At 45.4% G+C, this 26,339-nt stretch overlaps 1 protein-coding gene across 2 annotated transcripts in view; it reads left to right on the forward strand.

The window, feature by feature from the left end:
* The window catches only part of TMEFF2 (transmembrane protein with EGF like and two follistatin like domains 2), a 236,504-nt gene that overhangs the window by 11,104 nt on the left and 199,061 nt on the right, over nt 1–26,339 (forward strand). For both annotated transcript variants that reach the window (XM_035132318.3, XM_088654639.1), the window contains exons 3-4: nt 13,132–13,261; nt 18,784–18,810. In XM_035132318.3, coding sequence (XP_034988209.1) covers nt 13,132–13,261; nt 18,784–18,810 — 157 coding nt within the window. The remainder of the gene's footprint in view (nt 1–13,131; nt 13,262–18,783; nt 18,811–26,339) is intronic.

A 26,339-nucleotide genomic window follows, 5' to 3' on the forward strand; every position in this document is an offset into this window, starting at 1 on the left:
GAAGTGCAAACCTCAAAGAATGGATTTCCATTTTGGAAAGTGCAAATGTGGTAGGTTTGCCTTTAAATCAGTGTTTCCCAAACTTGAATCTCCAGCTGATTTTTGGACTACAGTTCTCATCAGCCCTGACCACTGGTCCTGCTACCTAGGGATGCCCTGACACCTCCTTCCCAAAGCTCGGGAAGCTTCTGCCCAGCTTAGGGAGGCACTATGCTTGCTCACGATGTCAGGACATCAGGACACCATGCACAAACCTCAGTCTCCCACATCACCCTCGCAAGCTGGCGCCTCTGGCCCTAACTGTTCCCCTATGGAAAATTTCAAGGTACAGCATCATGGAGTGGAGTCCCCCAAGGACAGAGAGTGCAATTGTACATATCTCGGAGCAGGTCTCTTTGAACTCAGGCAGAAGCTAACTTCTGAGTAGCTTTGCAGAAGCATTACTTGCATATAGAATGGAGACTTTGACTATACAATCATACCTCTAGTTATGTATGCTTCAGGTTGCGTACAACACTGGGTACATACTCGCCGAACCCAGAAGTAACGGAATGGGTTACTTCAGGGCTCGGCGATTCATGCATGTGCAGACGTGCATGCGCAGAAGTGCCGAATCGTGCAGGGAGCATGCGCAGATTCTGCGCTTCAGGGTAAGTACTGCTCTGGGTGCGTACGGGGCTCTGGAACGGATCCCGTTCGTATCCAGAGGTACCACTGTAGTGTGAAAGGACAGGCAACATTTGAAGCTCTGTGAGGGGGAAAGGGTACAGAGAGCCCCCCCCCCATCCCGAGGAGCAGCTCCTCCACCAGCAGTAGCATAGCTGCCAAGTTTTCCCTTTTCTCGCGAGGAAGCCTATTCAGCATAATGGAAAATCCCTGAAAAAAAGGGATAACTTGGCAGCTATGAGCAGTAGTGCCAGCGGGGAGGGGGAAGAGTCCAGTGAGGAAGGAGGAGACAGGGCTCTAGCAGCATAGGAGAGCCCCTGCTGCACGTGGGAGAGGAAGAGCGAGAGGGGGAAGAGGGGGAGAAGGAAAACACGGAAAGGAGACCCTTTTTCCCTCCGGTTCCGGAATTACGCAGGAGGAAACGCGGGAGGAGATATGGGGTGCCCAGACTCTTATGTTGGAAGAAGACACGGAGCGCGCCATTCCAGGGTTCTGGGTCAGACTAAGCGGATGTATCCTGTATAGCTCTAGCACTGTAAATAGCCTGCACTTAATAAAAGCATGAAAAGGCAAAGGTCTGGAGAGTCGTTACTCTAGAGTAGTCTCAACGCATTGCCTGTGACACACTCCATTGCCACTTCTGCTACTTCAAGTACTTTCTTTCCTGATCATTGTATACAAAATAGGGCCTCTACCAACAGAAGTAGCAGGTTACATAAATAAGTAGATCCTATGTACTCAAAAGGCAAATGCAGATCAGGTTGCTTGGCATCGCTCGAATGAGTTCTGATCCCTTCCAGGCAGGGCCTTCGTCCCAAGAAACTCATTTTTTGCTGCTTGATAATTCTGCAGGCAGATTAGACCACCAGGCACCCACTGAGTCCGTACGGTAAGGGAACTGTATTTCTCTGCAGAGCACCCATTATGTGTCTGCTTCCACAAGAACAGATGCTAATTCTGTCTTCTGCTAGAGAACAGTCTGATGTGCTCATTAGGGCATTCACTCTTAGGAGTCTTCCCTTCCTTTTAGACCTCCGTACCATCTGTAGGTTGGTTATTGGTTCTAAAAGGGGAGGAAAATAAAGCACGATTGCTTCGTAACTTACAAGGCAGCTGTTGAGGGGGAGATTGTTATAGCTAAACTCAGGGTTGCAGAACCCTGGCAGCTTTTAAAGGAAGGATGGAAAACCTTTGGCCCTACAGATGCTGCTGGGAGTTGTAGTCTATAAAAAACAACAACTCTGCTTTAAAATGCATGCACACAGACTCACGCAGAGCAGGGAAAGGATTATTTTGAGTGTGGACACAGAAAAGGGTGTGTGTGCTAAGTTCTTTCTCTGCTTCAATCAACAACTGTCAGGAGTAAGCAAGCAATATATCACATGGAGTCAGTGAAGTTTTTAAAAAATTATTCAATCTTTATTGATTCTACAATGAATCACAGTTGTAACTCTCCATCAGTAGTGTAAATAAAAGACGTTTTTTTTAAAAAAAGTTGGGAATAAGGTAAAGTTTTCCCCATATTGAAACTCCCCTCCTCCCCAACCTGGGTTCTCTACATTTCTATATCAACTGCATATTAAACAGCATCTATTTTGAAATTTTCCAATACTTCACATTGCAGGAGTCATTCAAAGCCTGCCAAAGATTTTACATGTTTTTACATATTTTACATATTTATCTTTTAAATATTGTCTGTATTTATCCCATTCTCAGTTAAATTTTTGATCTTGATTCCTAACTGTCAATCTTACCATCTCAATGTACTCAGATAATTTTGTCTGCCATTCCACTTTTGTCTGTGTGTTCTCTCCTTTCCAACATTGGGCTAACAGCATTCTTGCAGCCGTGGTTGCATACATAAATAATCTCCTTAAATCTTTCGGTATCTCTACACCTATAATCCCCAGGAGAAAGGCTTCTGGTTTCGAAAGGTTAATTTAAACATTTTTCTTTAGCTCATTGTAGATCATTTCCCAAAATTCCTTTATCCTTTTGCAATTCCACCACATATGATACATAGTTCCTTCTATTTCTTTATATTTCCATCGCAGGTTAGAGCGGGTTCTATACATTTTGTTAGCTTACAGGTTGTCAGTCAAGTTAACACTTTATTAGAAGAAACAAAATCTGCTCAGGGGTGTCAGGCCTAATGAGCACAGCAACTCTTCAGTAGGCCTTGCCCCTATGAGGCAGTTGCATGAGCCCAAGGTCCTCTTCTTCCCACTGCTGCCTAAGTCTCTTCCTCTCCTGGGTCTTTCCCAAGCAATCTGGGACTATGTTGGCATGCCTACCTTTGCTCCTCCCACTTCAACCCTCTCTTGGTCCTAGTGGACTGGTAGGAGGGGAGCTGGTCACAGTAGCAGGAGGAGACACCCTTGCTTCTTCAAAAACCTGACTCATAGCTGCCTCTTGGCCTCCCTCCTCTTCTGCTTCTGATTTTGGACTTCTTTCTGCAACAGCCTCTTCCTGCTCACTAAGCCTTGTTACCACTTCAACTTCCAATACATCCTCTTCCCAGTCTTCTCCCTTTTCTCTCTTTGACCACTCATCATTGCTCACAGTCTCTCTCAATGGGCCCACAGCAACTTGCAAGTTGGATCCACTGAGATCTCCTGATCCCCAATGCAATTGGTGCTTGCTTAAAACCAGCTTATTTAAGAAGCTCTTCAGCAGAGTAATTATGTTAATGTTCTTTCTGTCTCTCCTCATGTTGTTTTTGGCTTTATGGAGTTTGGTTTTTGCTGTTTGCTAGACTCCGTTTCCTGGGTTAATTGCCATTTTATTGCAATGGTGGCGTAATGTGTTTTGCGGTTTGCATTTCTATTTTGTCTGATACTTGATGGCTGTGAGCTGCTTTGAGTTCTCCTTTGAAAACAGGAAAGAAATAATATATATATTTAAAATAAACAACAGAATTCCAGTGGTGGGGATTGTTTTTATGATGGCCAAATCATAGAACAGACCTAAGGACCAAATGCAGTGCTCCAGGTCTCTCTGTTTGGCCACCAGAACTCTCTCCAGGCCATGCCCCTCCCTTGCCACACCTCCTCTTCTTAGGCCACACCCCTCGCTGGGCTTTTTTTTGTAGCCTTCTCCACAGTCTTTCCTTGATAATGTTTTCCTTGCCATGATGGAGGACAGAGACAGCATGCAGGCGTGTACAAATTAGTCTACTATAGAAAGGAAAAATGTGTACTTGTTGCTCTGGACCAGGCATCCCCAAACTTCGGCCCTCCAGATGTTTTGGACTACAATTCCCATCTTCCCTGAACACTGGTCCTGATAGCTAGGGATCATGGGAGTTGTAGGCCAAAACATCTGGAGGGCCGCAGTTTGGGGATGCCTGCTCTGGACACTTTTGCCTCTGACTCTGCCCATCACTGACATGTGGTGCTCAGATGATAATGTGGTCCTCAGGCAGAAAGCATCTTCCATCTCTGCTATAGTGGTTTGCTAATCAGATGCTCACTAGTTTGACTATACTTGGGTGGGATGGTCTACTTTTAAAAATAAATTTTATTGAGGTTTATAGAGAGAAATACAAAACTTTAAAAGAAAAACTTTTTTTAAAAAAAACCGAACAAAGACTTAATACAATAAAAACACAAAACGGGGGGCGGGGGCGGGGGCGGGGACAGAAAGAAATACAGTCATACCTTGGAAGTCTAACGGAATCAGTTCCTGAAGTCCATTCGACTTTCAAAGCGTTCGAAAACCAAAGCGCGCTTTCTAATTGGCTGCAGGAAGCTCCTGCAGCCAATCGGACGCTGTGGAAGCCCCATCGGATGTTCGGCTTCCAAAAATAGTTCTCAAACTGGAACACTCACTTCTGGGTTTGTAACATTCAGGAGCTAAAACGTTCGGGAACTAAGCTGTTCAACTTCCAAGGTACGACTGTAGAGAAAGTAAAAGGATAAAAAAAAAGAGTAGAAAAAGAGGTTAAAATAGAAAAGTAGAAAAATAATTTTCAGTAAGTAAAGAACCTCTGATTCTTCATCTGTCTATATATATGTGTGTGCGCGCGTACACACGTACACACGTACACACACACTTCATCCAATCCAATATAACACCCAACAAAGCCACTTTCTATAAACAAACATTATCTCCAATCCAAATATCTTTATTTCTTTTTCACACAAAAAGTCTATGGGAGGTTTCCAATCTTTAACAAATGTCAACAATGACTTTTCTATGTCAGTTGGGTCTACATGCATCCTGAAATGAAGCACTCCCAGGTAGCATCAAAAGCCTCCCCCTTTCCCCTCTTCTCTATCTGCATTCCTCTGTTCGAAGGCTTCCCTTCCTCCTCACCCTCCAGCTGACTTGTCTTTGGTTTCTGAGCCAGGATGAGATCACAAATAAGTAAACAGAGGAGTATGGGGAAGTGTGGCAGGAGTGAGGAGCAAGTTTTACACAATTCATTTAGTTACCCCCCCCCAAAAAACCACCCCCACTGACCCCCTACTTTACATCCAAACTGTATGCATCTGCCTTGGCCTTCAGTAGCGATGCTTGAGTCTCTTGTATCATGGTTTAAGTGAAATATTGCCTCTTGAGTCAGTGGCCATTGGCTTGCTTGCTCATTTGCGATACACAATGACTAAAAGGAACTGCGGAAGCTGTGTAGTTCTGGCACATGTGATATTCCCATATTAAGTATCACTGGAGTATATGAACCTTGTGCTCTATGATGACCCGAGAAGCCCTGGGCTCTCCGAGTGAGTCTATGTCATATGTGATGCATGTGACTGCAAAGAAGAATGGGAGCTGTCATGAGACAGATTCACGTGTGAAGTTTCTTCTGCACGGCGGCTTGGAGCATACAAATGTTGCACTGTACAATGGGGTAGATACCATAAAGCTTGGAGAGCTCAGCCTCCAGTTCCTTGCAAAATTCATCGAGCACGGTGAGCAGCCCCTCCAGAAATAAAAATATTGCTGCTTGAATGCCAAGCTAGAGAATAATTCTGTTTTCCCAACTCATTCCCCAGTCCCCTTCCTAGTTAGCTTCAAACCCATCATCCAAATACCCTCCAATGTTTCTCTGATGGAAATAGGGGTGTCCCATTCCACAAAAATAATTTTTTTCCCAAATAATTTTTCCTGCCACTCATCAATTTTTGGTATATCTTGTCTTATTTGGATATGTAGATTTAGCAAAATTAACCAATTCGATTAGAGGCGGCAGTAAACAAAATTTTGAACAAAATTGGGGGAAATTATCTGAAGCAACAATGTCCCACATTAAAATCCTGGATTAATTTCGAGAGACCAGTACTGTAGGTAAAGATTATAAAACAAAAGGAAACACAGGTGAAACATTGGGTGAGGGAAGCAGTAATCAATCAAAGAGACCATGATCAAGGCAAGAGGAAGTACATGGAAAAAGAGGAAAAATTATCTGTTAGATATGTTTAGGAGAAATATTAAGTGTATGCTTTTTATTTGGATGTCATAGAGGAAAAGACTAGACAGGAAGGTTTAGTCAAATTATGTATTAGATATCAATTACTATTCAGATGTAAATTTGGAATTATGATACCTGTCTGAATTTTTATATTTTGAGTTTATTTGTTTTCATTTATTTTGTTATGATTTGATATGTTTTAATTAAAATCTCAATAAAGTTTTTTTAAAAATAAAAAATAATAAAATATTATTATTTATATCCCGCCCATCTGACTGGGTTGCCCCAGCCACTCTGGGCAGCTTCCAACATATTTTAAAAACATAATGAAACATTTTTTTAAAAAAACCTTCCCTGTACAGGGCTGCCTTCAGATGTCTTCTAAAGGTTGTATAGTTACTTATCTCCTTGGCTTGGGGATCGCATAACGCCATACCCTTCTCTGATGAAAAATAGGGACATCCTAAGGAAAAGTGGGACATTTCGGACTCAAATCAGACTGCAAATCTGCAAATCCAGAACTGTCCCTGAAAAATAGGGACGCTTGGAGGATCTGCACACATCCTTTCTGCATTTCTATAACTCTCACTTAATGGGTGAGAGGGGCCACAGCAGTGGTGCCCCTGTTGCAATATGAGAAGAGGGATGGAAGGAAATTGGATCTCTGGCTCCTTTCCCTTTCTGGTGGGCTGAGTGCAGGAATAATGGCCCCAGCAACTCTTGGGAGTTGCACCTTATCCAAGGGTGATTGTGAAAGGCAGCCCCTCTGCTGGTCTTGCCATGTCATCAGAGAAGTTTTATTAATGGGGAAATGAGCTTGGAGGGTTGGAGTATTGGCGTTGGCAGGGAGGGTATTGGCAGGAGGTTAGCGAGAGGGTTGGGGTGGAGAACTTATTTAAGGAACCTAATAGCCCAGCATTTTCTTTTCACAGTGGCTAACCAGATGCCCACAGAAAGCCTACTAGCTTCCAAGGTGAGGGGAACTGGAGTTAGTGACTGAGAAAACAAGCCAAGCTATTTCCGATTTTGGAGTAAAAGAGCACAGCTCGTTTCCAAGCCAATTCAATTTAGGCTGCGGTGTGGGAGAGCTTACCTGTCACTATTGATGGGCCAATAAAGTTTGTAATCTATGTGAATCCAAACCGTCTGTGCCCACATGCATTCCTGGTTACAATGATGTAACCAGATTTAAAAGAACTAATATGTGTGTGTTTGTGTAACAACATATTATTAGGCCTTTTAGAGCCACAAACATTTCACATTCAGGAATGTGGGAAAAAAAAATGTGTGTCTGAATGGAGAATGAAACACAGACAGGATTGCCTCACTTTCTTGAAATGTAATGACTTTTTAAAAAAGTCATGCTAGCTGCATCACAACATTGACCTGCCAAAGCTCAGCATAAACTTTTAGTCCTCAAACGGAAGGGTGATATTCCCCAAGGCTACAAAATGTTAGAGATCTGATCAAGTTCTGTCCCATGACACTTTGGTGTCTGAAATACAAGATCCAAGTGGCACTAATGTCTCCCTTTCTCGGTTTTTGGAAAACTATGTTCAGCCAGGGGGAAGAATGTTAATATGTTGGTGTTTCTTTGGGGCTTGAATGTTGCCCATAAAAGAAACGCCAACATATTAACATTCTTCCTCCTGGCTGAATATGGTTTTCCAAAAACTGAGAAAGAACTGATTGTGATGTATAATTTAGCTCTAATCTACAAGGCCAGTGCAAGCTGAATATTTATTTATTTACGATTCCCCCTGCATGCACCATTTTTAGTGCTAAGCAGAAAGCTTGCTTTCAGCTTGGTTTTCCGAGGGAAGGGGGAGATGAAAAAGGGGGCAAATGCCTTTTCACCATGGTGGTCACTTTCATGGTGGCAGACGTCACCTTGACAGCCACCACCACCATTTTTATTTCCCACAATTCCCATGGGAATGGCATTGTCCAGAGGTTCTGGACTGCAGTTCCTGGGTGTGCAGTGGGGAGCCCAGCCGGCCGACACAGCTGATACTGCCCTACTTTGAGGGGTGCACTCATGACACCCTGCAAGCCCTGTGCCGCTTTGCATTTCAAACAAGAGTGTTTGGGGTATCAACCTGCCTTATTAGACGTTCTTGCAGAACTTCCATTTGGTTGCATGTGGCAGGCAACAGTCGGCCTGCGGCCTTCTGCATATGCACAGTTGCATGTTCTTGATAGTCTGTTCTGCTTTCTCCTTATATGCAGGAGACAGTTGAGATTTTGATCCTTTGCTTTTGAAGGCATCAAATCCCTACAGGCTGCATTTATTGCATAGGCAGATTCTGCCAATTTGCCCTCCAGCTCTGTTAGAATCTCTCTCTCTCTCTCTCTCTCTCTCCCCCCCCCCCCCCCCGGTCAGGCTCTGGATGAAGTCTGGCACCTCTGCTTTCAGATATACTTCAGCTTTGCAATGCATTCATCATGCAGGCAATTTGAAAAACCAACAGGCCCCTTAAATCTTCCGGGTGGATGGATGGAAGATGACTATTCAAAGTGTGTTTGGAGCCCTGGAGGAGGGGAGGGTCTCTTGGAAGCTGGTCAGGGGCTCCTTAGTGGGAAAACTTGGTAAGAGCTACCAACCTTCCCAGAAAGAGCTCTTGTGTACCACTTCCCAGGCATTTCACACAAAGCAGTAGTGATGCCCAACTATGGCCGCACATGAACTGAGCATTCTCAGTCTATAACATACCCCAGAATCCTTTGCACTGTTTCAGTGGTTGGCAATAAAGCATATTGGTTTGTTACATTTATAGATCCCTCATTTCCTAGAGGCAACTCTAGGCTACGCAATGTGTTCTCCCCTGCTCCCAGTTTTATCCTCACGACAACTCTGTAAAGTAGGTTAAGCTGAGAGATTGTCCCAGTGGGACGCAGGTGGTCTAAACCACTGAGCCTCTTGGGCTTCCCGATCAGAAGGATGGTGGTTCAAATCCTCATGACGGGGTGAGCTCCTGTTGCTCTGTCCCAGCTCCTGCCAACCTAGCGAGTAGATAAATAGGTACCACACTGTGTTCTCCCCCGCTACTAATTTTATCCTCACAACAACTCTGTAAAGTAGTTTAAGCTGAGAGTTTGGCCCAAAGTCACCCTGCAAGCCTCATATCTACATAGGGATTTGAACTTGGGTCTTCCCAGTTCTGGTTCAAACCACTACATCCCACTAGGTTGCAAAGGTCATTCTAAAGCATTCTAACGCAAACCCGTGGCCACCAACAACTCCCATAATCCTGGATCCTGGTTGGGGCTGATGGAAATTGGAATCCAACAACAGCTGGAGGCCATCACCTTAGATCAGGGGTGTTTAAGCAGAAACATCAACATAGTCTCCCTGAAAACCACTGGCTTATAGGGTTGCCAGACTCAAAAGAGGACAGGACTTCTGTGCCTTTAATTGCCCTGCTCTCTTTTGAGTCTGGAAACCTTAAAGAGAAACCAGCAGACGCTTTGCTTGGAAATTAAACAAAGGGTCTGCTGGTTTCTCTTTAAGGTTTCCAGACTCAATAGAGAGCAGGGCAATTAAAGGCACAGAAGTCCTGTCCTCTATTGAGTCTGGCAACCCTACTGGCTTAGCAGAAACAGCCTTCGGTCTCCATGGAAGGGCTGGGTCTGTTTGGAGAAAAGAATATTGGAGGCGTGATTGTGAAAGTCAAAGAAGCGCTGGTGAGTCTGGTTAACATTTTGGCAAGGGGAAGATGCTTCCTCTCTTGGGCAAAGTGACATTTCAGTTTGGCCAAGGAATCATCATTTCCCTGGCCTCATGTCTGTGCCGAACTTCCGATCAAGATAAACCTTTGTATCTCACCCGACATGTTAATCAACAGGAAACAACTGTCCATTGCTGAGGCATGTTTTGAAGTTTGTCATCTTTATAGATCTCCATTTCCTCTTGTGTGTGCATTAGCATATTGTGAGACATTTTGAGACAGAAGAGCTAATTGGCAGTGTGACTTCTTTCTTGGTTTTTTTTTTTACTGGTCTTTAAGCAGAGGTGATCATTTGTAAATAATAATCTTGATCGTTACATTTGTTCTAATTAAACAATGAGGCATATCAGGAGTACAGCAATCATGGGATAATCACATCCCTGGCATAATTATCAGGTACGGGGCACAGCCAAGTATCTCTTATGCCGCAGAGTGTGATTATCTTGTGATAACTGCACCCTGTAGGTTGCTTAATTTTCATTACAAAATGAAATTATTTTTATTAAAGTGAACAAGGGGTGGAAGGGGGGGCGCGCGAAGCTGTCCTTTTCTTCTGACAGAGGAAGAGAAGACTGATAGATTACAGCAGAACTGTGTCTTAGCTGGAATTTCAGGTGGGCTGGTAGAATGTGGATTAATCATTGACTCCAGGTGTTCTGTTAAGAGCCACGTGGTTTTGCTATGCTATGAATAACGATGGACTTAATACGTCTGGCTCTGTGTGGAAGCTAAGAAAGAGGGTCAAGTCAGCTGCACTGAGTTACAATGCTGCATATAAGGAACAGCCGGGGGAAATTAGGGTTGCCAGACTTCCAGAATTTTCCAGAATGCTGCAGTTGGCAGTAGTGTCCTCGCAGAAATGGGTCAAATGTCCGGGAAAATCCTATGTCCCATAAAAATAGCTCAAAACTGGCATTTTTTTCACGATTTTGCTTTAAAAAAGCTCAACAGCTTTGAATACACCCAAAATGCTCAATAAGTTTTTTGGCCGGATTTCCACTGTTTGAAATACAGTGGTACCTCGGGTTACAGACGCTTCAGGTTACAGACTCTGCTAACCCAGAAATAGTACCTCGGGTTAAGAACTTTACCTCAGGATGAGAACAGAAATTGAGCGCCAGCGGGAGGCCCCATTAGTTAAAGTGGTACCAACAGTTACAGGTTAAGAATGGACCTTCGGAACGAATTAAGTTCTTAACCCAAGGTACCACTATATGACAACCCTAGTAAAATATTTTTAGGAAGTCCCCAATTGTACAATTGTTGCAATCACTTGCCATTTCTATATCCTTCCCTACAGTATGTTTGGGGTTGGGGTGGGGGAAGAAGTTCACATTTTAAGATGAACCTACCCAGTTCCTACTTTCTAAAACCATATGTGAGCTTAAGCACAGCCGCCCTTTCAAATTTGCACTTCTCTGAATTTTGCCATGCATATGCTAGAGTATATAAGTGGAAATAACATAGAAAAATAAATTATATTTGGGGAAACTGCTCTGCAAATAATAATAATAATAATAATAATAATAATAATAATAATAATAATAATGTGTCTGTTGTGCAAAATTGCATACAATAAAGTGTTTAGTGGGAGTAATTTGCACTACAGGGCAGGTGAATTTCCACGAGGATTTTAAAAAAAACACAAACTGATGTGGAAATCTGGAGAGCTGAATTAAAGATTGGAAAAATAAGAAGCCGAGAGAAACCAAAATTTGCAGGTTTGCTCCCCCCTAATTTAGGGTCACATCACCCTTTTTCAATAGTGCTGCCAGTTTACAGCCTGGAAATTTGCGTTTCCGAGTCCTTTATTTGCCCTCTTTCCACTCAGTTCTACTCAATGGCCTTGTTTGGGTGCTGCGTTCCCAGCTTGCCAAATTATAGTTCAGCAGCTGGAAATAAGAGATGGGATTGCGTGGTCATTCCTCCCTCTTCCTTGGTACTTACAACCTGGTTTAATTAAAACACGGTTAGTCATTACAGCCACAGTGGAGAACTATATATTAATGCCAATTTGTAAACCAGGATCTTAAACCACAGTTCTAAGTCAAGTTTAATTAAACTGAGATATAAGCCCCAGAGAAGAGTTTTTAAAGTCTGTTCTATGCTGTGTATTTTGGTAATTTTCCAGTGGCAGCATGTGGAGCAGATCCAGTCTAGCCATTCTTCAGTCTCTCTCCCCAGTTTGGAATCGGTCAAACAGACAATAAGGAACCATTGTGATAGTCTTTATTCTCTTTTCTGGTTTGTATTGGGCCTGTTTTAATAAAACCTGATGATGATGATGATGATGATGATGATGATGATGATGATGATGATGATGATTTATTCATTATTCATCCGAAGATCCCAGGATAGTTCACAAACAGAAAAATACAAAATAAGAATACAAACGAGGACTTGTCTGAGTTTCCCTGGATGTATGGCAACCCTAGAAATCACTTTGGGGCTTTTTAGAGGGACAAGATACACAGTTAAAATTAACATGGTGAGCTGCTGAGGAGAACTCCCTGGTCCTGAATGGGGTAACTGTGCCCCTGAAGGACCAGGTGTGCAGCCTAGGAGTCATTTTGGACTCATAGCTATCCATGGAGGCGCAGGTTAATTCTGTGCCCAGGGCAGCTGTTTATCAGCTCCATCTGGTACGCAGGCTGAGACCCTACCTGCCTGCAGACTGTCTCGTCAGAGTGGTAAAGGCTCTAGTTATTTCCCGCTTGGACTACTGCAATGCGCTCTACGTGGGGCTACCTTTGAAGGTGACCCGGAAACTACAACTAATCCAGAATGCGGCAGCTAGACTGGTGACTGGGCGTGGCTACCGAGACCATATTACACTGGTCCTGAAAGACCTACGTTGGCTCCCAGTACGTTTCCGAGCAGAATTCAAAGTGTTGGTGCTTACCTTTAAAGTCTTAAACGGCCTCGGCCCAATATACCTGAAGGAGCGTCTCCACCCCCATTGTTCAGCCCAGACACTGAGGTCTAGTTCTGAGGGCCTTCTGGCGGTTCCCTCACTGTGAGATGTGAGGTTACAGGGAACCAGGCAGAGGGCCTTCTCGGTAGTGGCGCCCGCCCTGTGGAACACCCTCCTATCAGATGCCAAGGAAGTAAACAACTATCTGACTTTTAGAAGACATCTAAAGGCAGCCCTGTTTAGGGAAGGTTTTTTTTTTAATGTTTGGTGTTTTATTGTGTTAATATCCCCCCAGAGTGGCTGGGAAACGCAGCCAGATGAGCGGGGTATAAGTAATAAATTAGTATTATTATTACCGTATTACAACACAACCCTAAACTTGTTTCATTCTGTCTTTTTCTGCTCATCAGTGTAACAGTGACTTTGTGCCTGTGTGCGGCTCCAACGGCGACACCTATCAGAACGAGTGCTACTTGAGACAGGCTGCCTGCAAACAGCAAAGCGAAATCCTTGTGGCGTCAGAAGGATCGTGTGCCACTGGTAGGTCTAGCAGGCTCTGTATGGCATATTATCCTCAGCCAAATCTAATAGGCTGTGTGTCATTGCGGACAGTTGTTTTCCTTTGCAACCTGATTCATTCTAGTAATTGAAAGCTTGGCACAACATGTAATGACAACTACAGTTGGGGTTTTGTTGTTGTTTCTGCCTTGCAGCAAACCATTTCAGAACCCGGGAACTATGTTTTCATTTTAGGGTTGCCATATGTCCCCTTTTCCCAGGACGTGTCCTCTTTTTCATGCGTAGAGTCATCATAGCGATGTTAAAAATAGAAGTTGGCAAATGTGTCCTCTTTCTTGATCTTCAAAATATGGCGACCCTAGAATGTGTGACCTGCAAGATGAGTTCACGGGGTGTTCTGACCTGCTTCTGACACATGACCAATGAGGAAAAACGAGAGTAGCGCTACCCAATGGGAAACACCCAGTGATATCTGCCTGCTTTTGCAATGGAAATCTGCTTGAACAATGGACCTCTAGCCACTTGCAAATTTGCTGCAAAGCAGATTTTCGGGGGGGGGGTGCATGATGGGAAGGAGGGGAGAAGCCCAATTGTGTGAGTGGACATCCACTCATGCTATGTTAGCTCTCATCCAATATATATTTGGCAATTGAATGGTGTTGCCTCAGTTTACCTGGAAGGGACTGGGGCACAGAGGCAGATTGGCTCTGCTGGTGCATCTGAGTAGCCCCAGCCTTGCAAGCTGCCCTGGAACCACCCACGTAAGTTGCAGTGCTGCCAATATCATCCCCAGTCAGCAGGACCAGTGGTCAGGGATGATGGGAATTGTAGTCCAAAAACTGCTGGAGACCCAAGTTTGGGAAGCCTTGCCCTAAAGGGACGATAAGAGAAGGAATAAGGATTTGCAAGATGGTGTTAAGTGCCCAAATAACAATCTTAAAGTAGCTGGAAAGATATGATTGAGAAGTCATCACGAGCAGCAGCTCCCTCACTACGGTGCGATAGCCATCTTGTCTCATGGTGTTAGATTTGTATGGCTCTTGCAATTTTGTGGCATTTCAGAGAGCCCCGCAGAGAGCGAGAAAGGCCAGCTACAAGAGTTAATGCTTACTTTCCATATGCGGCAAAATAATGAATAGGAGGGTTTATCCTAGACCTTTTGGCTCAGAGGAATGTGTGTGTGAGGGAAGATAATCTTGTTTGTCATCATAGAAAGCAGGACAGAGTTGCACGAGAGGCCCCATTTGCCTTTTGCAGTTTGCGATAATATGGTTAAAAAAAAAAGAGAGAGAGTCCAATTTCTGAGGCTTACTTATCTACAAAGCAAGCAATTGTGGGAAAGAAAGAAAGAAAATGTTTGCTGGCTCATCTTTTGTTTAGATGCACACAGGGTTTCTGTTTTGTTTTTAATTGCAAGCCACAATTGCAATTTGAAGAGCATCACGGCTTCATTTAAAATGAGGATTTAAAAAGAAAGTCGAAATGATGATGGAGGTTTGCAAACTGATCTAGATTAACCAGATCTGACTGTAGATAAATTGGGATTCTGACTCTCAGCCTTCCAGCAGAATCCCAATTTTGTGTTTTGCAAGCTCTCCGTTTCCCTTCCTAACTGCCAGTGACACTGAGGAGCCTTCGCGAACCGAATCCCTGCCTCTACGCAGCTTGGCCTGCTTTTTGTTCATATGCATCAAGTGCTTTCCTTTTAAAGAGGAGCAGCGCGGTCCGATACATGCCTACTCAGAAGTAAGCGCCGTTGAATTCAACGGGACTTACTCCCAGGGAAGCATGTACCTGTATGGAACTGCAGCTGGAATTTCCTTTTAAACTATATCTCTCTGAGTAATTTTCAATGTAGTTTTCAAGTTTAATTACAAGGGTACTTAACCAAGTGCTTTTATTGACCAGGCATCCAAGCATAGATATTAACTGATTGCCGTTTGCCCAGAGTCTTTGGTAACATAGGGAGCCGGTCTATCTTGCTCAGTGCTGTCCACCCCGGGGGTATAGGATGGGGAGGCCCAGGGGAGCCATGACCCCAGGTGCAAATTTTTGTTTGGGCATGAGGGGGTGTATCCTCCTGGCTCCCTTATCGAGGCTGGAGCCATGAGGAGGCAAGCCAAGCCAATGCCAGAGAAGGGATGCCTGTATATTTCCCACCCCTGGGCTGGCCGAGAGCAAGGGTGATGCAACGCAGGGGCGTCACAATGGGGGGCACTGGGGGCGGTCCACCCCGGGTTCCACTCTGGTGGGGGTGCCACTTGGCGCCCCCACCCCGGCGACTCCCAAGCCGAGCCTCCAACCTCCCGGTACAAAGTCTGCTCGGCATACCGCACCGAGCGGACTTTGTACTGGGAGGCTGGAGGCTCGGCTTGGGAGTCGCCAGGGTGGGGGCGCCAAGTGGCACACCCCCCCACCGCACCGAGCGGGCTTTCTACCTGGAGTTTGTAGCTGGAGGCGCGTGGCTTTGGGGGCACGGGGGGGCAGTGATTCCCCGCCACATGCATCGTTACGTATCACACATGCATTGTTACATAGCAATTTGCCGCCCCAGGTGTTGCGGTGCCTCGCTACGCCCCTGATGCAACGGCACTGCTCCTGCCACCCACCAAGGAGACGTGAGCTGCCTCCTTCACAAATGGGGTGCCACAGTCCACAGCTTTGCCCTCCTCGTGGGGCTGCAGCGAGTCTCTCCCTCCCCTTGCTTTGTCTCACTTGCCAATGGCTCAGACTGCCGTGGTGGTGATGGCTTGGGCTGGTGTGGCCACCCTGCAGGTCCAACTCCCCCAGCGCACATACATGCCCCCCCCTGGCTGCTAAGACCGCAGGTCTGTCCTGAATCGCAGCAGCTGTCCAGGGTTTCAGCATCTCTCAGCCTGACATGCAGATGTCAAGGATTGAACCTGAGACAATGTAGGTGCTCTGATTCAGAGCAACACATGTCACGTCCCTTGTACCAGTCCTATAGTATCAATTTACCAGGTTCTGGTGGTAATAATAATAATAATATCCCGCACATCTGGCTGGGCGTCCCCAGCCACTCTGGGCAGCTTCCAACAAAAGATTAAAAATACATTAAAACACCAGTCATTAAAATCTTCCCTAAACAGGCGGGGGCGATCGAAACTAGGGGGGGCAAGCCACGGCAAACGCGACGCACGTGCGTCCTGACTCATGCACTGTGACATAATGACGCACGCCGCGTGCATCACGACACACGGCACATGCGCCGGCCATTGACGCTGGCGCCACCGCTCCTATGGCAACCCTGCACGTGAACAAAATAAAAAAGAAAGCCGCAGCCCTGTGAAAGAAGAAGCAGCCCCATGAGCGCCCCTTGCCTCCGCCTGCTTTGTTCTTGCTGCGGCAACAAGGCGCTGCAGTGGGCGGCGGGGCTGGGGGGCCGCCGAGTGCCACCCCTCCCCAGAGGTGACACTCGGCGGGCCCCCAGCCCCAGTCCTGCCACCTGCTGCGGCGGGTGCCTTGTCGCCGCAGCAAGAATGAGCCTGGGGCGGAGGCAAGGCTAGCGGAGGCAAGGCAAGGGGCGGTTTAGCCATTAACACTTTAATAGCCCTAGGTAAACTCTGAGCTCTCAGCTTCTGTTCTCCATATGCATTAGTGGGATAATAAAACCAATCAGCCTCATCAAAGCGACATCTAAGAAACTACGGTAACAGTATTTGTGCTCACAGACACTGGAAAACAGCAAAAGCTTTCTGTATTGACTTTTTTTTTTGCTTCTAGGGGGGCAGCTGCCCCCTTTGCCCCTCACTGGGTACGCCCATGTAAACAGGGCTGTCTTCAGATGTCTTCTAAACATCACATAGTTGTTTATTTTTTTGACATCTGATGGGAGGGCGTTCCACAGAGCAGGTGCCACTACCAAGAAGGCCCTCTGCCTGGTTCCCTGTAACCTCACATCTCGCAGGGAGGGAACCGCCAGAAGGCCCTTGGAGCTTGACCTCAGTGTCCGGGTTGACCAATGGGGGTGGAGACGCTCCTTCAGGTATTCTGGGCCGAGGCCATTTAGGGCTTTAAAGGTCAGTACCAACACTTTGAATTGTGCTCAGAAATGTCCTAGGAGCCAATGTAGGTCTTTCAAGACCAGTGTTATGTGGTCTCGGTGGCCGCTCCCAGTCACCAGTCTAGTTGCCGCATTCTGGCTTAGTTGTAGTTTCCGGGTCACCTTCAGGGGTAGCCCCACGTACAGCGTGTTGCAGTAGCCCAAGCGGGAGATAACCAGAGCATGCAGCACTCTGGCATTTTGGAATATTATTTTGGAATTTAAACCTCCTTGGTGACCAGGCTTACTGATGTGGAAAGGTACCAAAGATCAAAAGGTGACGATGTCTACAGAGCCAAATGTGTCGCCTGATTCACTTGACACTGCAATCCACAATGACGCTACGCTGGCATTCCCACTGTTCTGCTGCTTGCTTAATGAGCGTTTTAGTTGCCCATTGATTGCATTTTGTATTTTATTGGTTTTAATTTGCGAATTGCCCAAAGGACATGGTTAATTGGGTGGTATATAAATGCCGAGAACAAGCGTATGCTGTGCTATCAACAAATAAATAAATAAATAAATCCCCCTCTAGCAGTGAATCAGGCAGCAAAATGATCTAGCGCTCCTCCATTGTTGTTTGAAGCAGGTATAAAACATCCTGGTCAGGCCCAGATGTAGATGCTGCTGACTCATCACTTCAGAAACAGTTGTGGTTGCTGAGACCAGTTTCATGGCAACACAGGAAGATTTTAGATGGTCAGGGCCTGTCTGCATGTCTTTGAGGGAGTGGGGATAGAGATCTCACCCATGGGTTGTGTGGAACATGGGTAGGCAAACTAAGGCGCGGGGGCCAATGGCCTTCTCAATCTGGCCCACAGTCTGGGAATCAGCGTGTTTTTACTGTGTCCTTTTATTTAAAATGCATCTCTGGGTTATTTGTGGGGCCTGCCTGGTGTTTTTACATGAGTAGAATGTGTGTTTTTATTTAAAATGCATCTCTGGTTTTTTTCTGGGGCATAGGAATTTGTTCAATTCCCCCCCCCCCAATATAGTTTGGCCCCCCACAAGGTCTGAGGGACAGTGGACCGGCCCCCTGCTGAAAAAGTTTGCTGACCCCTGGTGTGGATCGTACCCTGCGACTCTCAGCCAAATGTGGATTCGGTTCTCCTTTCTTTCAAAAGCTTACGTTCGAAAAATAAAAACAGAGCGCCCCCCCCCCCCCACAAATACATTTCAGAAGAAAATGGAGAATTTGTAAGGAAATACAGTAACGTTGCCAGCCTTGGTGCGATAAACCGAGGGTTTAGAACAGGAACACCCGTAGAATCTTAAAAGGAACTTTCCAGCATCAAACAGAAAGTTCACATGAAACATTTAGCATAGATCTCTCTAATTGACAGAGGAATGGCATTAAAAAAAGCACAATTTGCTACTGCGCATTTTAACTAAGCAGGATGTGGCTGCACATACATACAAATTATCCTGGTATTCATACATCTATATAACAACACCCCCCCCTTTTCTCTCCCTCTTACAGATGCAGGCTCTGGATCTGGGGATGGAGGTAGGAATGCTTTTATTAATTCTATTTTTCCACCACTGGAACCTGCTGACACCACTTGCCACATTGCAGTTAGATGTGTTGGATAGTTGTTTTGAACCACCCTGTATTGTTCAGATGAACTGATCCTCTGCGTTTTTGTCAAACTCCAACCTAATGGTGAAGAGCTGGTTTGTTTTTTGGAGAAATGTGGAGGGCTGTATTACACTCGGTAGGAATTTGCATTATTCATGATTCAGCAAGGACTCTACCTCCATCTACTGTTACTAGAGTTCTCGTGGCACAGATGGTTTTATTTATTGTTATTGCATTCTCAACGAACCTATAATAGTTCCAGGGTTTTTCTCCCATGACTAACGTAGTCTTCCCAAACCATGAGATGGAGAGAATTCGCAGAAAAATTAAGAAGAAAGATTATGGCTTTCAACGTGGCTGTGTGAAACACTTTGATTATAGGGTATTGCCATGTTGGCGCATTAAAAAAATATGCATAGCAAGTGTCACGGTCCTTTTTTCTTGGCTACTTCTGAGAAACTAGTACCACAGCCATCCTGTCTTTAAGACTTTTATTTTGCCTGATATTTACAGTGTGATTCAGTATCAAGAATACATGTCTGATCAGTCTGACAAAGATTCTCCCAATGCCTGTCATCTGCTCCTCCCCCAGCATAATAAGCGTGGGATTCCTGCCCTCCTCCCATTGCGCCTGCGCGCTTTGGAATGTCTCAAGTCAGGCATGAACTTAAAAGGGCAAGGCATCTCCCCGCTGGACACTTCCCCGGATCCCTCCCCCTGATATCCTGTCTCAGGTTGCAGTAAGGGCTCTAGGATGTTGCCTGAGCCATGGTGCCTCTCTTCTGCGATTGTCAGGGAATGTTCACTGCTGGAACAGTCCCTGACAGCAAGTATATTTGCTCACCTTTTTAGGTCTTTTTATAAGTTGTGAGCACAATCTCTCTGAAAGTAGGCATTTTATGGTGCAGTCATGTGCAGTTAGTTGTACATGAGCAGGACCGCTGTATATAGTGAGATTTACTTGTGATCCGATATCCACAAGTTAAGATGGCACATCTCCTTCTTTTCAACAGAAATTCATGTCACATTTTCTGGTACATTCATGGATATGAATAGGACACCTGTTTAAATTTATGGGACTTAAAGGTGTTCTGCTTTTGCTTGAAGGTGCTCAGGCTGTTTGTGCTTCTTCTGACAGAGGGGTGGTGAGTAACTTATGGAAGTCGCTCTTGTAGACGGCACGCTCAAAAATGGGGAAGGCATTCTCTTCAGGCTAGAACTGAGCATTTCGTTTGCATTGTAAACTTCCTCATTGATGAGTGGGGCCAGGTTATTAACCATTCTTCCATTGTTCCATTCACAAGTGCACCCATGGGCCAGGTTCACTGTCTGCCCTCTCAATGTTCTTATCATTTGAGAAGAATGATGGGCGTGTCCGGTTGTACATCGTATAGCCTGCTGTAGACTTTCACTTCCTGCATTCAGGGCATATTGGCCATCTTGGAATCCAGAAAGCTACTTAATTGTAAGCCAAACCTTTGGTCTTTGTAGACCAAACTGCGCCAACTGGCAGTGGCACTCCATGAGTTCAGTGCAGAGAAATTCCCAGCCCTTACTTGGAGACGCCAAGGGTTGAATGGGGACCTTGGCTTGCAGTTGGAGGACTGTGCAAATCACTGATTGGAATTATTATTATTATTATTATTATTATTATTGACCCACCCATCTGACTGGGTTGTCCCAGCCACTCTGGGTGGCATCCAACATGCATAAAAGCATAAGAAAACATCAAATATTTAACACTTCACATGGTCTTAGGATTGCCTTAGGATGGCAACAAAGGGCTGAAGTAGTAGCTCCCTAGAAGGTGTAGGTTTGTGGAAGAACACCAAATGGGATTTGATATGAAGGGTAGATATGGCAGTGTTTAATGAGACTACCAAATGTAGGGTTGCCATATTCCCTAAAGTGAAAATCCAGAAAAAGTTGTTGAGCTTGACTATCCCCCCCCCAAACAAAAACAACCCGAAGTTTTGGGGATTTTTAAAGCTTTTCTTTATTGCTCTACTTGCCATATGTCAGGGTTTCCCCAGACATTTTGTCAATTCAGTGAAAATCCACCCAGACACCGTTTTGACAGCCTGATTCCCGGATGTGTCCGGGATAACCCAGATGTATGGCAGCCCAAAAATGAGAAGTCTTGTTTGTTGTGAAAGCAGGTTGACTGATGAATGTGGGCCGCTGATCTCTCCACTGTTGACCCCAGCCTTGTCTAAAAAACTGTAGGCAGAATGGGATTTTTTTCAAAGCGATTGGACCTTCTTGTTCCAATGCGATAGATTTAGCCTGACTCGTATTGGTTGGGTTGACCTTTCCATACATGAGCCATCTTGGCTATATTATGTTCCTTTCCTTGGGCATGTTGTGCTTGCTCCTGAACTCCCTTTGTGTATCCCACTTGGGGTTTCCAACAGAAGCTCCTCCTAACACATAAGCAAAAGTGACATTCACCATTATTGCCATTCTTCTGTAATAGCACCACATTCCTTTTGTCCACATTGCCCATACTCATAGATTTCAGTCTTAATATCACAGTACCTTGAAAGAATTCCATTCCTGGTCTTTATTCTTGGTTATAGACATAGCTGCCAAGTCTCCTGTATTCCCCGGGAAACCCCTGTTTTTCCAGCCGTTTCCCGCTGGCAGCCCGGATTTTTAAAAAACCTGTAAATCCCCCGGATTCTTACTGGCCCGGGGAGGCTCCTTCTGCGCATGTCTGGAGTCTCTGGACATTCACAGAAGCGATTTCTGGTGCTGTAGCTATTTTGGAAATGGGCAGGGCATGCGTAGAAGCGACTTCCAGTGCCGCTCTGCCCAGTTCCAAAATGGCCGCAGCGCGACTTCTGCGGCCATTTTGGAAATGTGCAGAGCATGCGTAGAAGCAACTTCCGGTGCTGCTCTGCCCAGTTCCAAAATGGCCACAGCGCGACTTCCGGTACTGTGCCGTGCCGATCCCGGATTTTTCAATCTGGGAGTTGGCACCTATGGTTATAGATGCTTCTGTGTATTTGTATCTTTGTGGGTTTTTCCAGCGTGATTGTTCCAACATTTCCAAAGGAAATAGATGACTTTGCGCTTGTCTCCATTTTGGTGGTGACTCAAAGCCTCATTATCCAAATAGCCTCATTCATCCAAACTGCCTGGCAGACATCAAAAAAAGTCTGTCAGATAAATGGGGCGGTTATTAACATAGAGTTACTCTGACATAAGACACACAAGAGACAAATAATGTTATTTTATGTAACTGGGAGATCCATATAACTGAGTTATGGATCAGTGAGGGTGCAGGACATTTTGCTGCTGTGCCTGAATGCAACATGTTTAGCATCTTCTTATTTTTCGGGTGACTTTCTAAAACATGGATACATCCTGAAGCAAAGCCACAATATTATATATAAGGACCAGGTGACCCTGGAAGATGGAGAAGAACATCTGCCTGTGTCTCTTCCCTTGCACTGGGCTTTCTTGCTGCAGCCAAGGTAGCTCAGTAGGGCTCACCTCTGGTAGGAAGACACTTGGTTGGACTTGTCATGGCAAGGGTTCCTCTATTCCTGTTGCAGTTTCCCTCCACCTCTTGCTTCCTGACACTAGCAGGGATTTGTTTCCTCTGTCTTCCAAGGTAATGTCCTCCCCTCACAAGTATGTGGTCTCCCTTTTCCTCTTATGGCTTTATGGCTTTTCCTTTGTACTTTGGCTTTCCTTCAGGGAAGCTGGATGTAAATGGAGACTTGGATGGATCAGTGACCCTTTGTTCAGTCATTGGCCTGAGTGCCAATTTAGGAATAAGAATAAGAATAATTTATTACTTATACCCCACCCATCTGGCTGGCCTTCCCCAGCCACCCTGGGCGTCTTCCAACAGGATATTAAAAACACAATAAAACATCAAACATTAAAAACCATCCCTAAACAGGGCTGCCTTCAGATGTCTTCTAAAAGTCAGATACAGTGGTACCTCTACTTATGAATTTAATGCGTTCCGAACGCACATTCTTAAGTAGAAAAAATTTGTAAGTCGAATCCCATAGGAATGCATTTGGGAATGCATTGGGAGAAAAAATTCGTAAGTCGAAGCAACCCTATCTAAAAATTCGTAAGTAGAAAAAAATCCTATCTAAACCGCATCCAAGATGGCGGATGGAGCTCCATTCGTAAGTAGAGTTATTCGTAAGTAGAGGTACCACTGTAGTTGTTTATTTCCTTGACAGCTGAAGGGAGGGCGTTCCACAGGGAGGGCACTACCACCAAGAAGGCCCTCTGCATGGTTCCCTGTAACCTCAATCCTCACAGTGAGGGAACCGCCAGAAGGCCACGGAGCTAGACCTCAGTGTCTGGGCAGAATGATGGGGGTGCAGGTATACTGGGCTGAGGCCATTTAGGGAGTGGGTGGGTGGGTGGAGTAGGAGAACCCACCCAAGAGCCAGCAGACTAGCATCCAGTCTGCTGCCTGAACTTGCCAACTGAAGGGCAGGGCAGGCCGGGAAAACATAAACCCAGTGCGGAGGAAGGGGGTGCAGCAGGGGCGGTCTACCCTGGGTGTCACCACTGAGGGGGGTGACAAAATGCCGGGCGGCACTCACCGCAGGGCCTGCAGCACCCGAGACATGCATCTCTGCTGAGAGAGACATGGTGGCTTTGGCGCGTGCGGGCTCCACGCTGCCCAAACAGTCTGCCTGCTGCTTCCCCCTCAGCTGTAGGGTGGCTGAGTGGGAGGAGGCAGGCAGACTCCCGAGGCCCCATGGTGCCTCTCACCCCTGTGGGCGGTACGCACCACCCTTGGGCACACTGCCCAAAGGCACCATAGTGGCTTCCTCCGCCGCTGCGTAGAGCTGCCTCTTTAATCTGCATAGCCCCGCCTTATGTTGTCGGGACACTGAAGATAGACCAAGGAATGCTTTGTCATGGGCAGAGGGAGGGAGAAGAGAAACTATATATTGGCTCATCACAGAATATTTATTTTCAGGCAGCGGCTAAAATGCATGTCATAAGACACCGAGGGGGGGGATGGATAAAATATCAATTTTGTTCTTTTAAAATAAACCAGGAAGGAAGTTGGCCATTCTCCCTGGATAATGAATGCCGGCCTGAAAGAGCACAGCAACTAAAAGCATGATTTCCAAACAATTTCAGATGAAAAGCACAGGCTGACAAAAGACAAGTAGAACAGGACCTCAGGGAATGCCTAGGCAGCTTTTTTGGAAAGTAGATCTGTGCAGAAGACAGGATCAAGTCGTTGCGTCCCTTTTAAAGGTCTACAAAGCTGCCCGGCTTGTATATAAAATCCATGATTGAATAGACACCCAGTGCAGTTTCCAGGTGCAAAAGCACATTAATGTGCCAGAAAGAGGGGGTGGGCCAGGGGAAAAAACAAACCTTGTTATTTAAACCTTCTCACAGCTTCCTCCTTTAGCAGGTATAAAGGCATGTAATAAAAACCATGATTTTATATGTCATTAAAGCAAGCGTTGGAAGAATAAATTGATAAATGCTGAAGGAAGTGGGATGTTTTCAGAGGAGCGCACAGCTGGAATTATTATCAAGTCAGGGTACTAATAAATTAAAGTCTGCAATTTTTTTTAAAAAAACCCACTAGATTGATGTCTGAAAATATTGTCATGGTGCACATTTTTTTAGTGCCTAAAATAAGCCTCTCCAGTTGTTATACAAACAATGAAAGGGTTGGGTATGAAGTGCTAACTTTTTCATTCTGCTTATAGGGTGACTGGGGGGGGGAATCAAATAGTAAAACTGAGTTACGTGTGTCCCCAATCTGTGGTGGTGTCTGGGACCATGCTGAGGAGGGCTGCACTGAGGAGGAATGGTGGGAGCCGCCCCCTCCCCCTGCTCCTGATCAGGATCCTGAATCTTCCCAGGAGCTGTGTGCAGTATAGATTTGGAACAGTAGTTTGTAGAGGGCCATAGTTCAGAAGACAAAAGTTGGGAAGAACTGGGGGGTGAACAGCTAGGAGAAAAAGAACTGGGAGAGAGAAAGTTAACTGACTGACTCTCGCTGGAAAGCCTAGCCCAAGGTCACGACGAGCAGATACGGTGGCAGCACAGAAAGCAAAGTGCTTGTGAGATCAGGTTGCAAGACAAGGAAGTGACTCAGGTGACTCAGAGGGGAAGTGGGTGTAAACCTTAATTGGGAGCACCTTTACTCCGAAAATGAACTCTTTGCTCTTTCGCTGTGATTATTAAAACCTCTTTAAATGGTAAGAGACTATTTTTGCTTTGTTCTGCTTATCCACAGCCAAAGGGAGGGAGGAAGCCGCTTTCCCAAAGCCTGACAGGTGGAATGCTAATTTTTTTGGGGGGGGGTGGATTAGAACCAGGGTTCAAATCCCCATTTATCAATGAAGAGCTCTAGTGACCTTGGACATGCCATGCCAAGATCATTGGTGGTGGCCTTGGGCAATATTTCTCAGAGCATCTCATTCACAGAAGCATAGACACAAGAGGATGGAGATTTCATACCCTCCAACATTTCTCTGAGGAAAATAGGGATGTCCTATTCAAATAATAATAATAATAATAATAATAATAATAATAATAATAATAATAATACACCCCACCCATCTGACTGGGTTGCCAAAGCCATGCTGGATGGCTTTCAACATATATAGAAACATAAGAAAACATTGGAAAATATTTTAAACCTTCCCTGTCTTCTAAAGGTTGTATAGTTACGGGTAGGTAGCCGTGTTGGTCTGAGTCGAAGCAAAATAAAGAAATTCCTTCAGTAGCACCTTAAAGACCAACTAAGTTTATATTTTGGTATGAGCTTTCGTGTGCATGCACACTTCTTCAGATACACTAGAAACAGAAGTGTCAGACCCTATATATATACAGAGGGTGGTGGGGGTGGGTGGGAATGGGCGATGGGCTGATGGGAGTGGTAAACCTGTAGATGGCTGTTAATGGCTGCTGATGGCTGCAATTAGTCCTGGGCTGAGGTGCTAAAGAAAGCTTGATCATGCATAATGAGATAAGAATCCGATGTCTCTATTCATCCCAGGTGCTTCCATGGTTTTAAGCTTGGTAATGATTTCCAATTCAGCAACTTCTCTTTCCAGTCTGTTCCTGAAATTTCTCTGTAATAAAACAGCTGCTTTGAGATCTTGTATAGAATGTCCTGGGAGATTGAAGTGTTCTCCTACTGGTTTTTCAGTCTTATGGTTCCTGATGTCAGATTTATGTCCATTTATCCTTTGGCGTAGGGTTTGGCCTGTTTGTCCAATATAGAGAGCTGAAGGGCACCGTTGGCATTTGATGGCATACACAATGTTAGAAGATGAGCAATTAAATAGTCCTGAGATGGTATGTTGGATGTTGTTGGGGCCAGTAATGATGTTGTCCGGGTGTATGTGGCAGCAAAGTTGGCATCTGGGTTTATTGCAGGCTCTGGTACCAGTGTCCATGTTAAGTCTGGTGGTTGTATTATTGTGGGTGAGGAGTTG

This window comes from Zootoca vivipara, chromosome 1 (genome assembly GCF_965207765.1).
Source record: "Zootoca vivipara chromosome 1, rZooViv2.hap1.1, whole genome shotgun sequence".
NCBI lineage: Eukaryota > Metazoa > Chordata > Lepidosauria > Squamata > Lacertidae > Zootoca > Zootoca vivipara.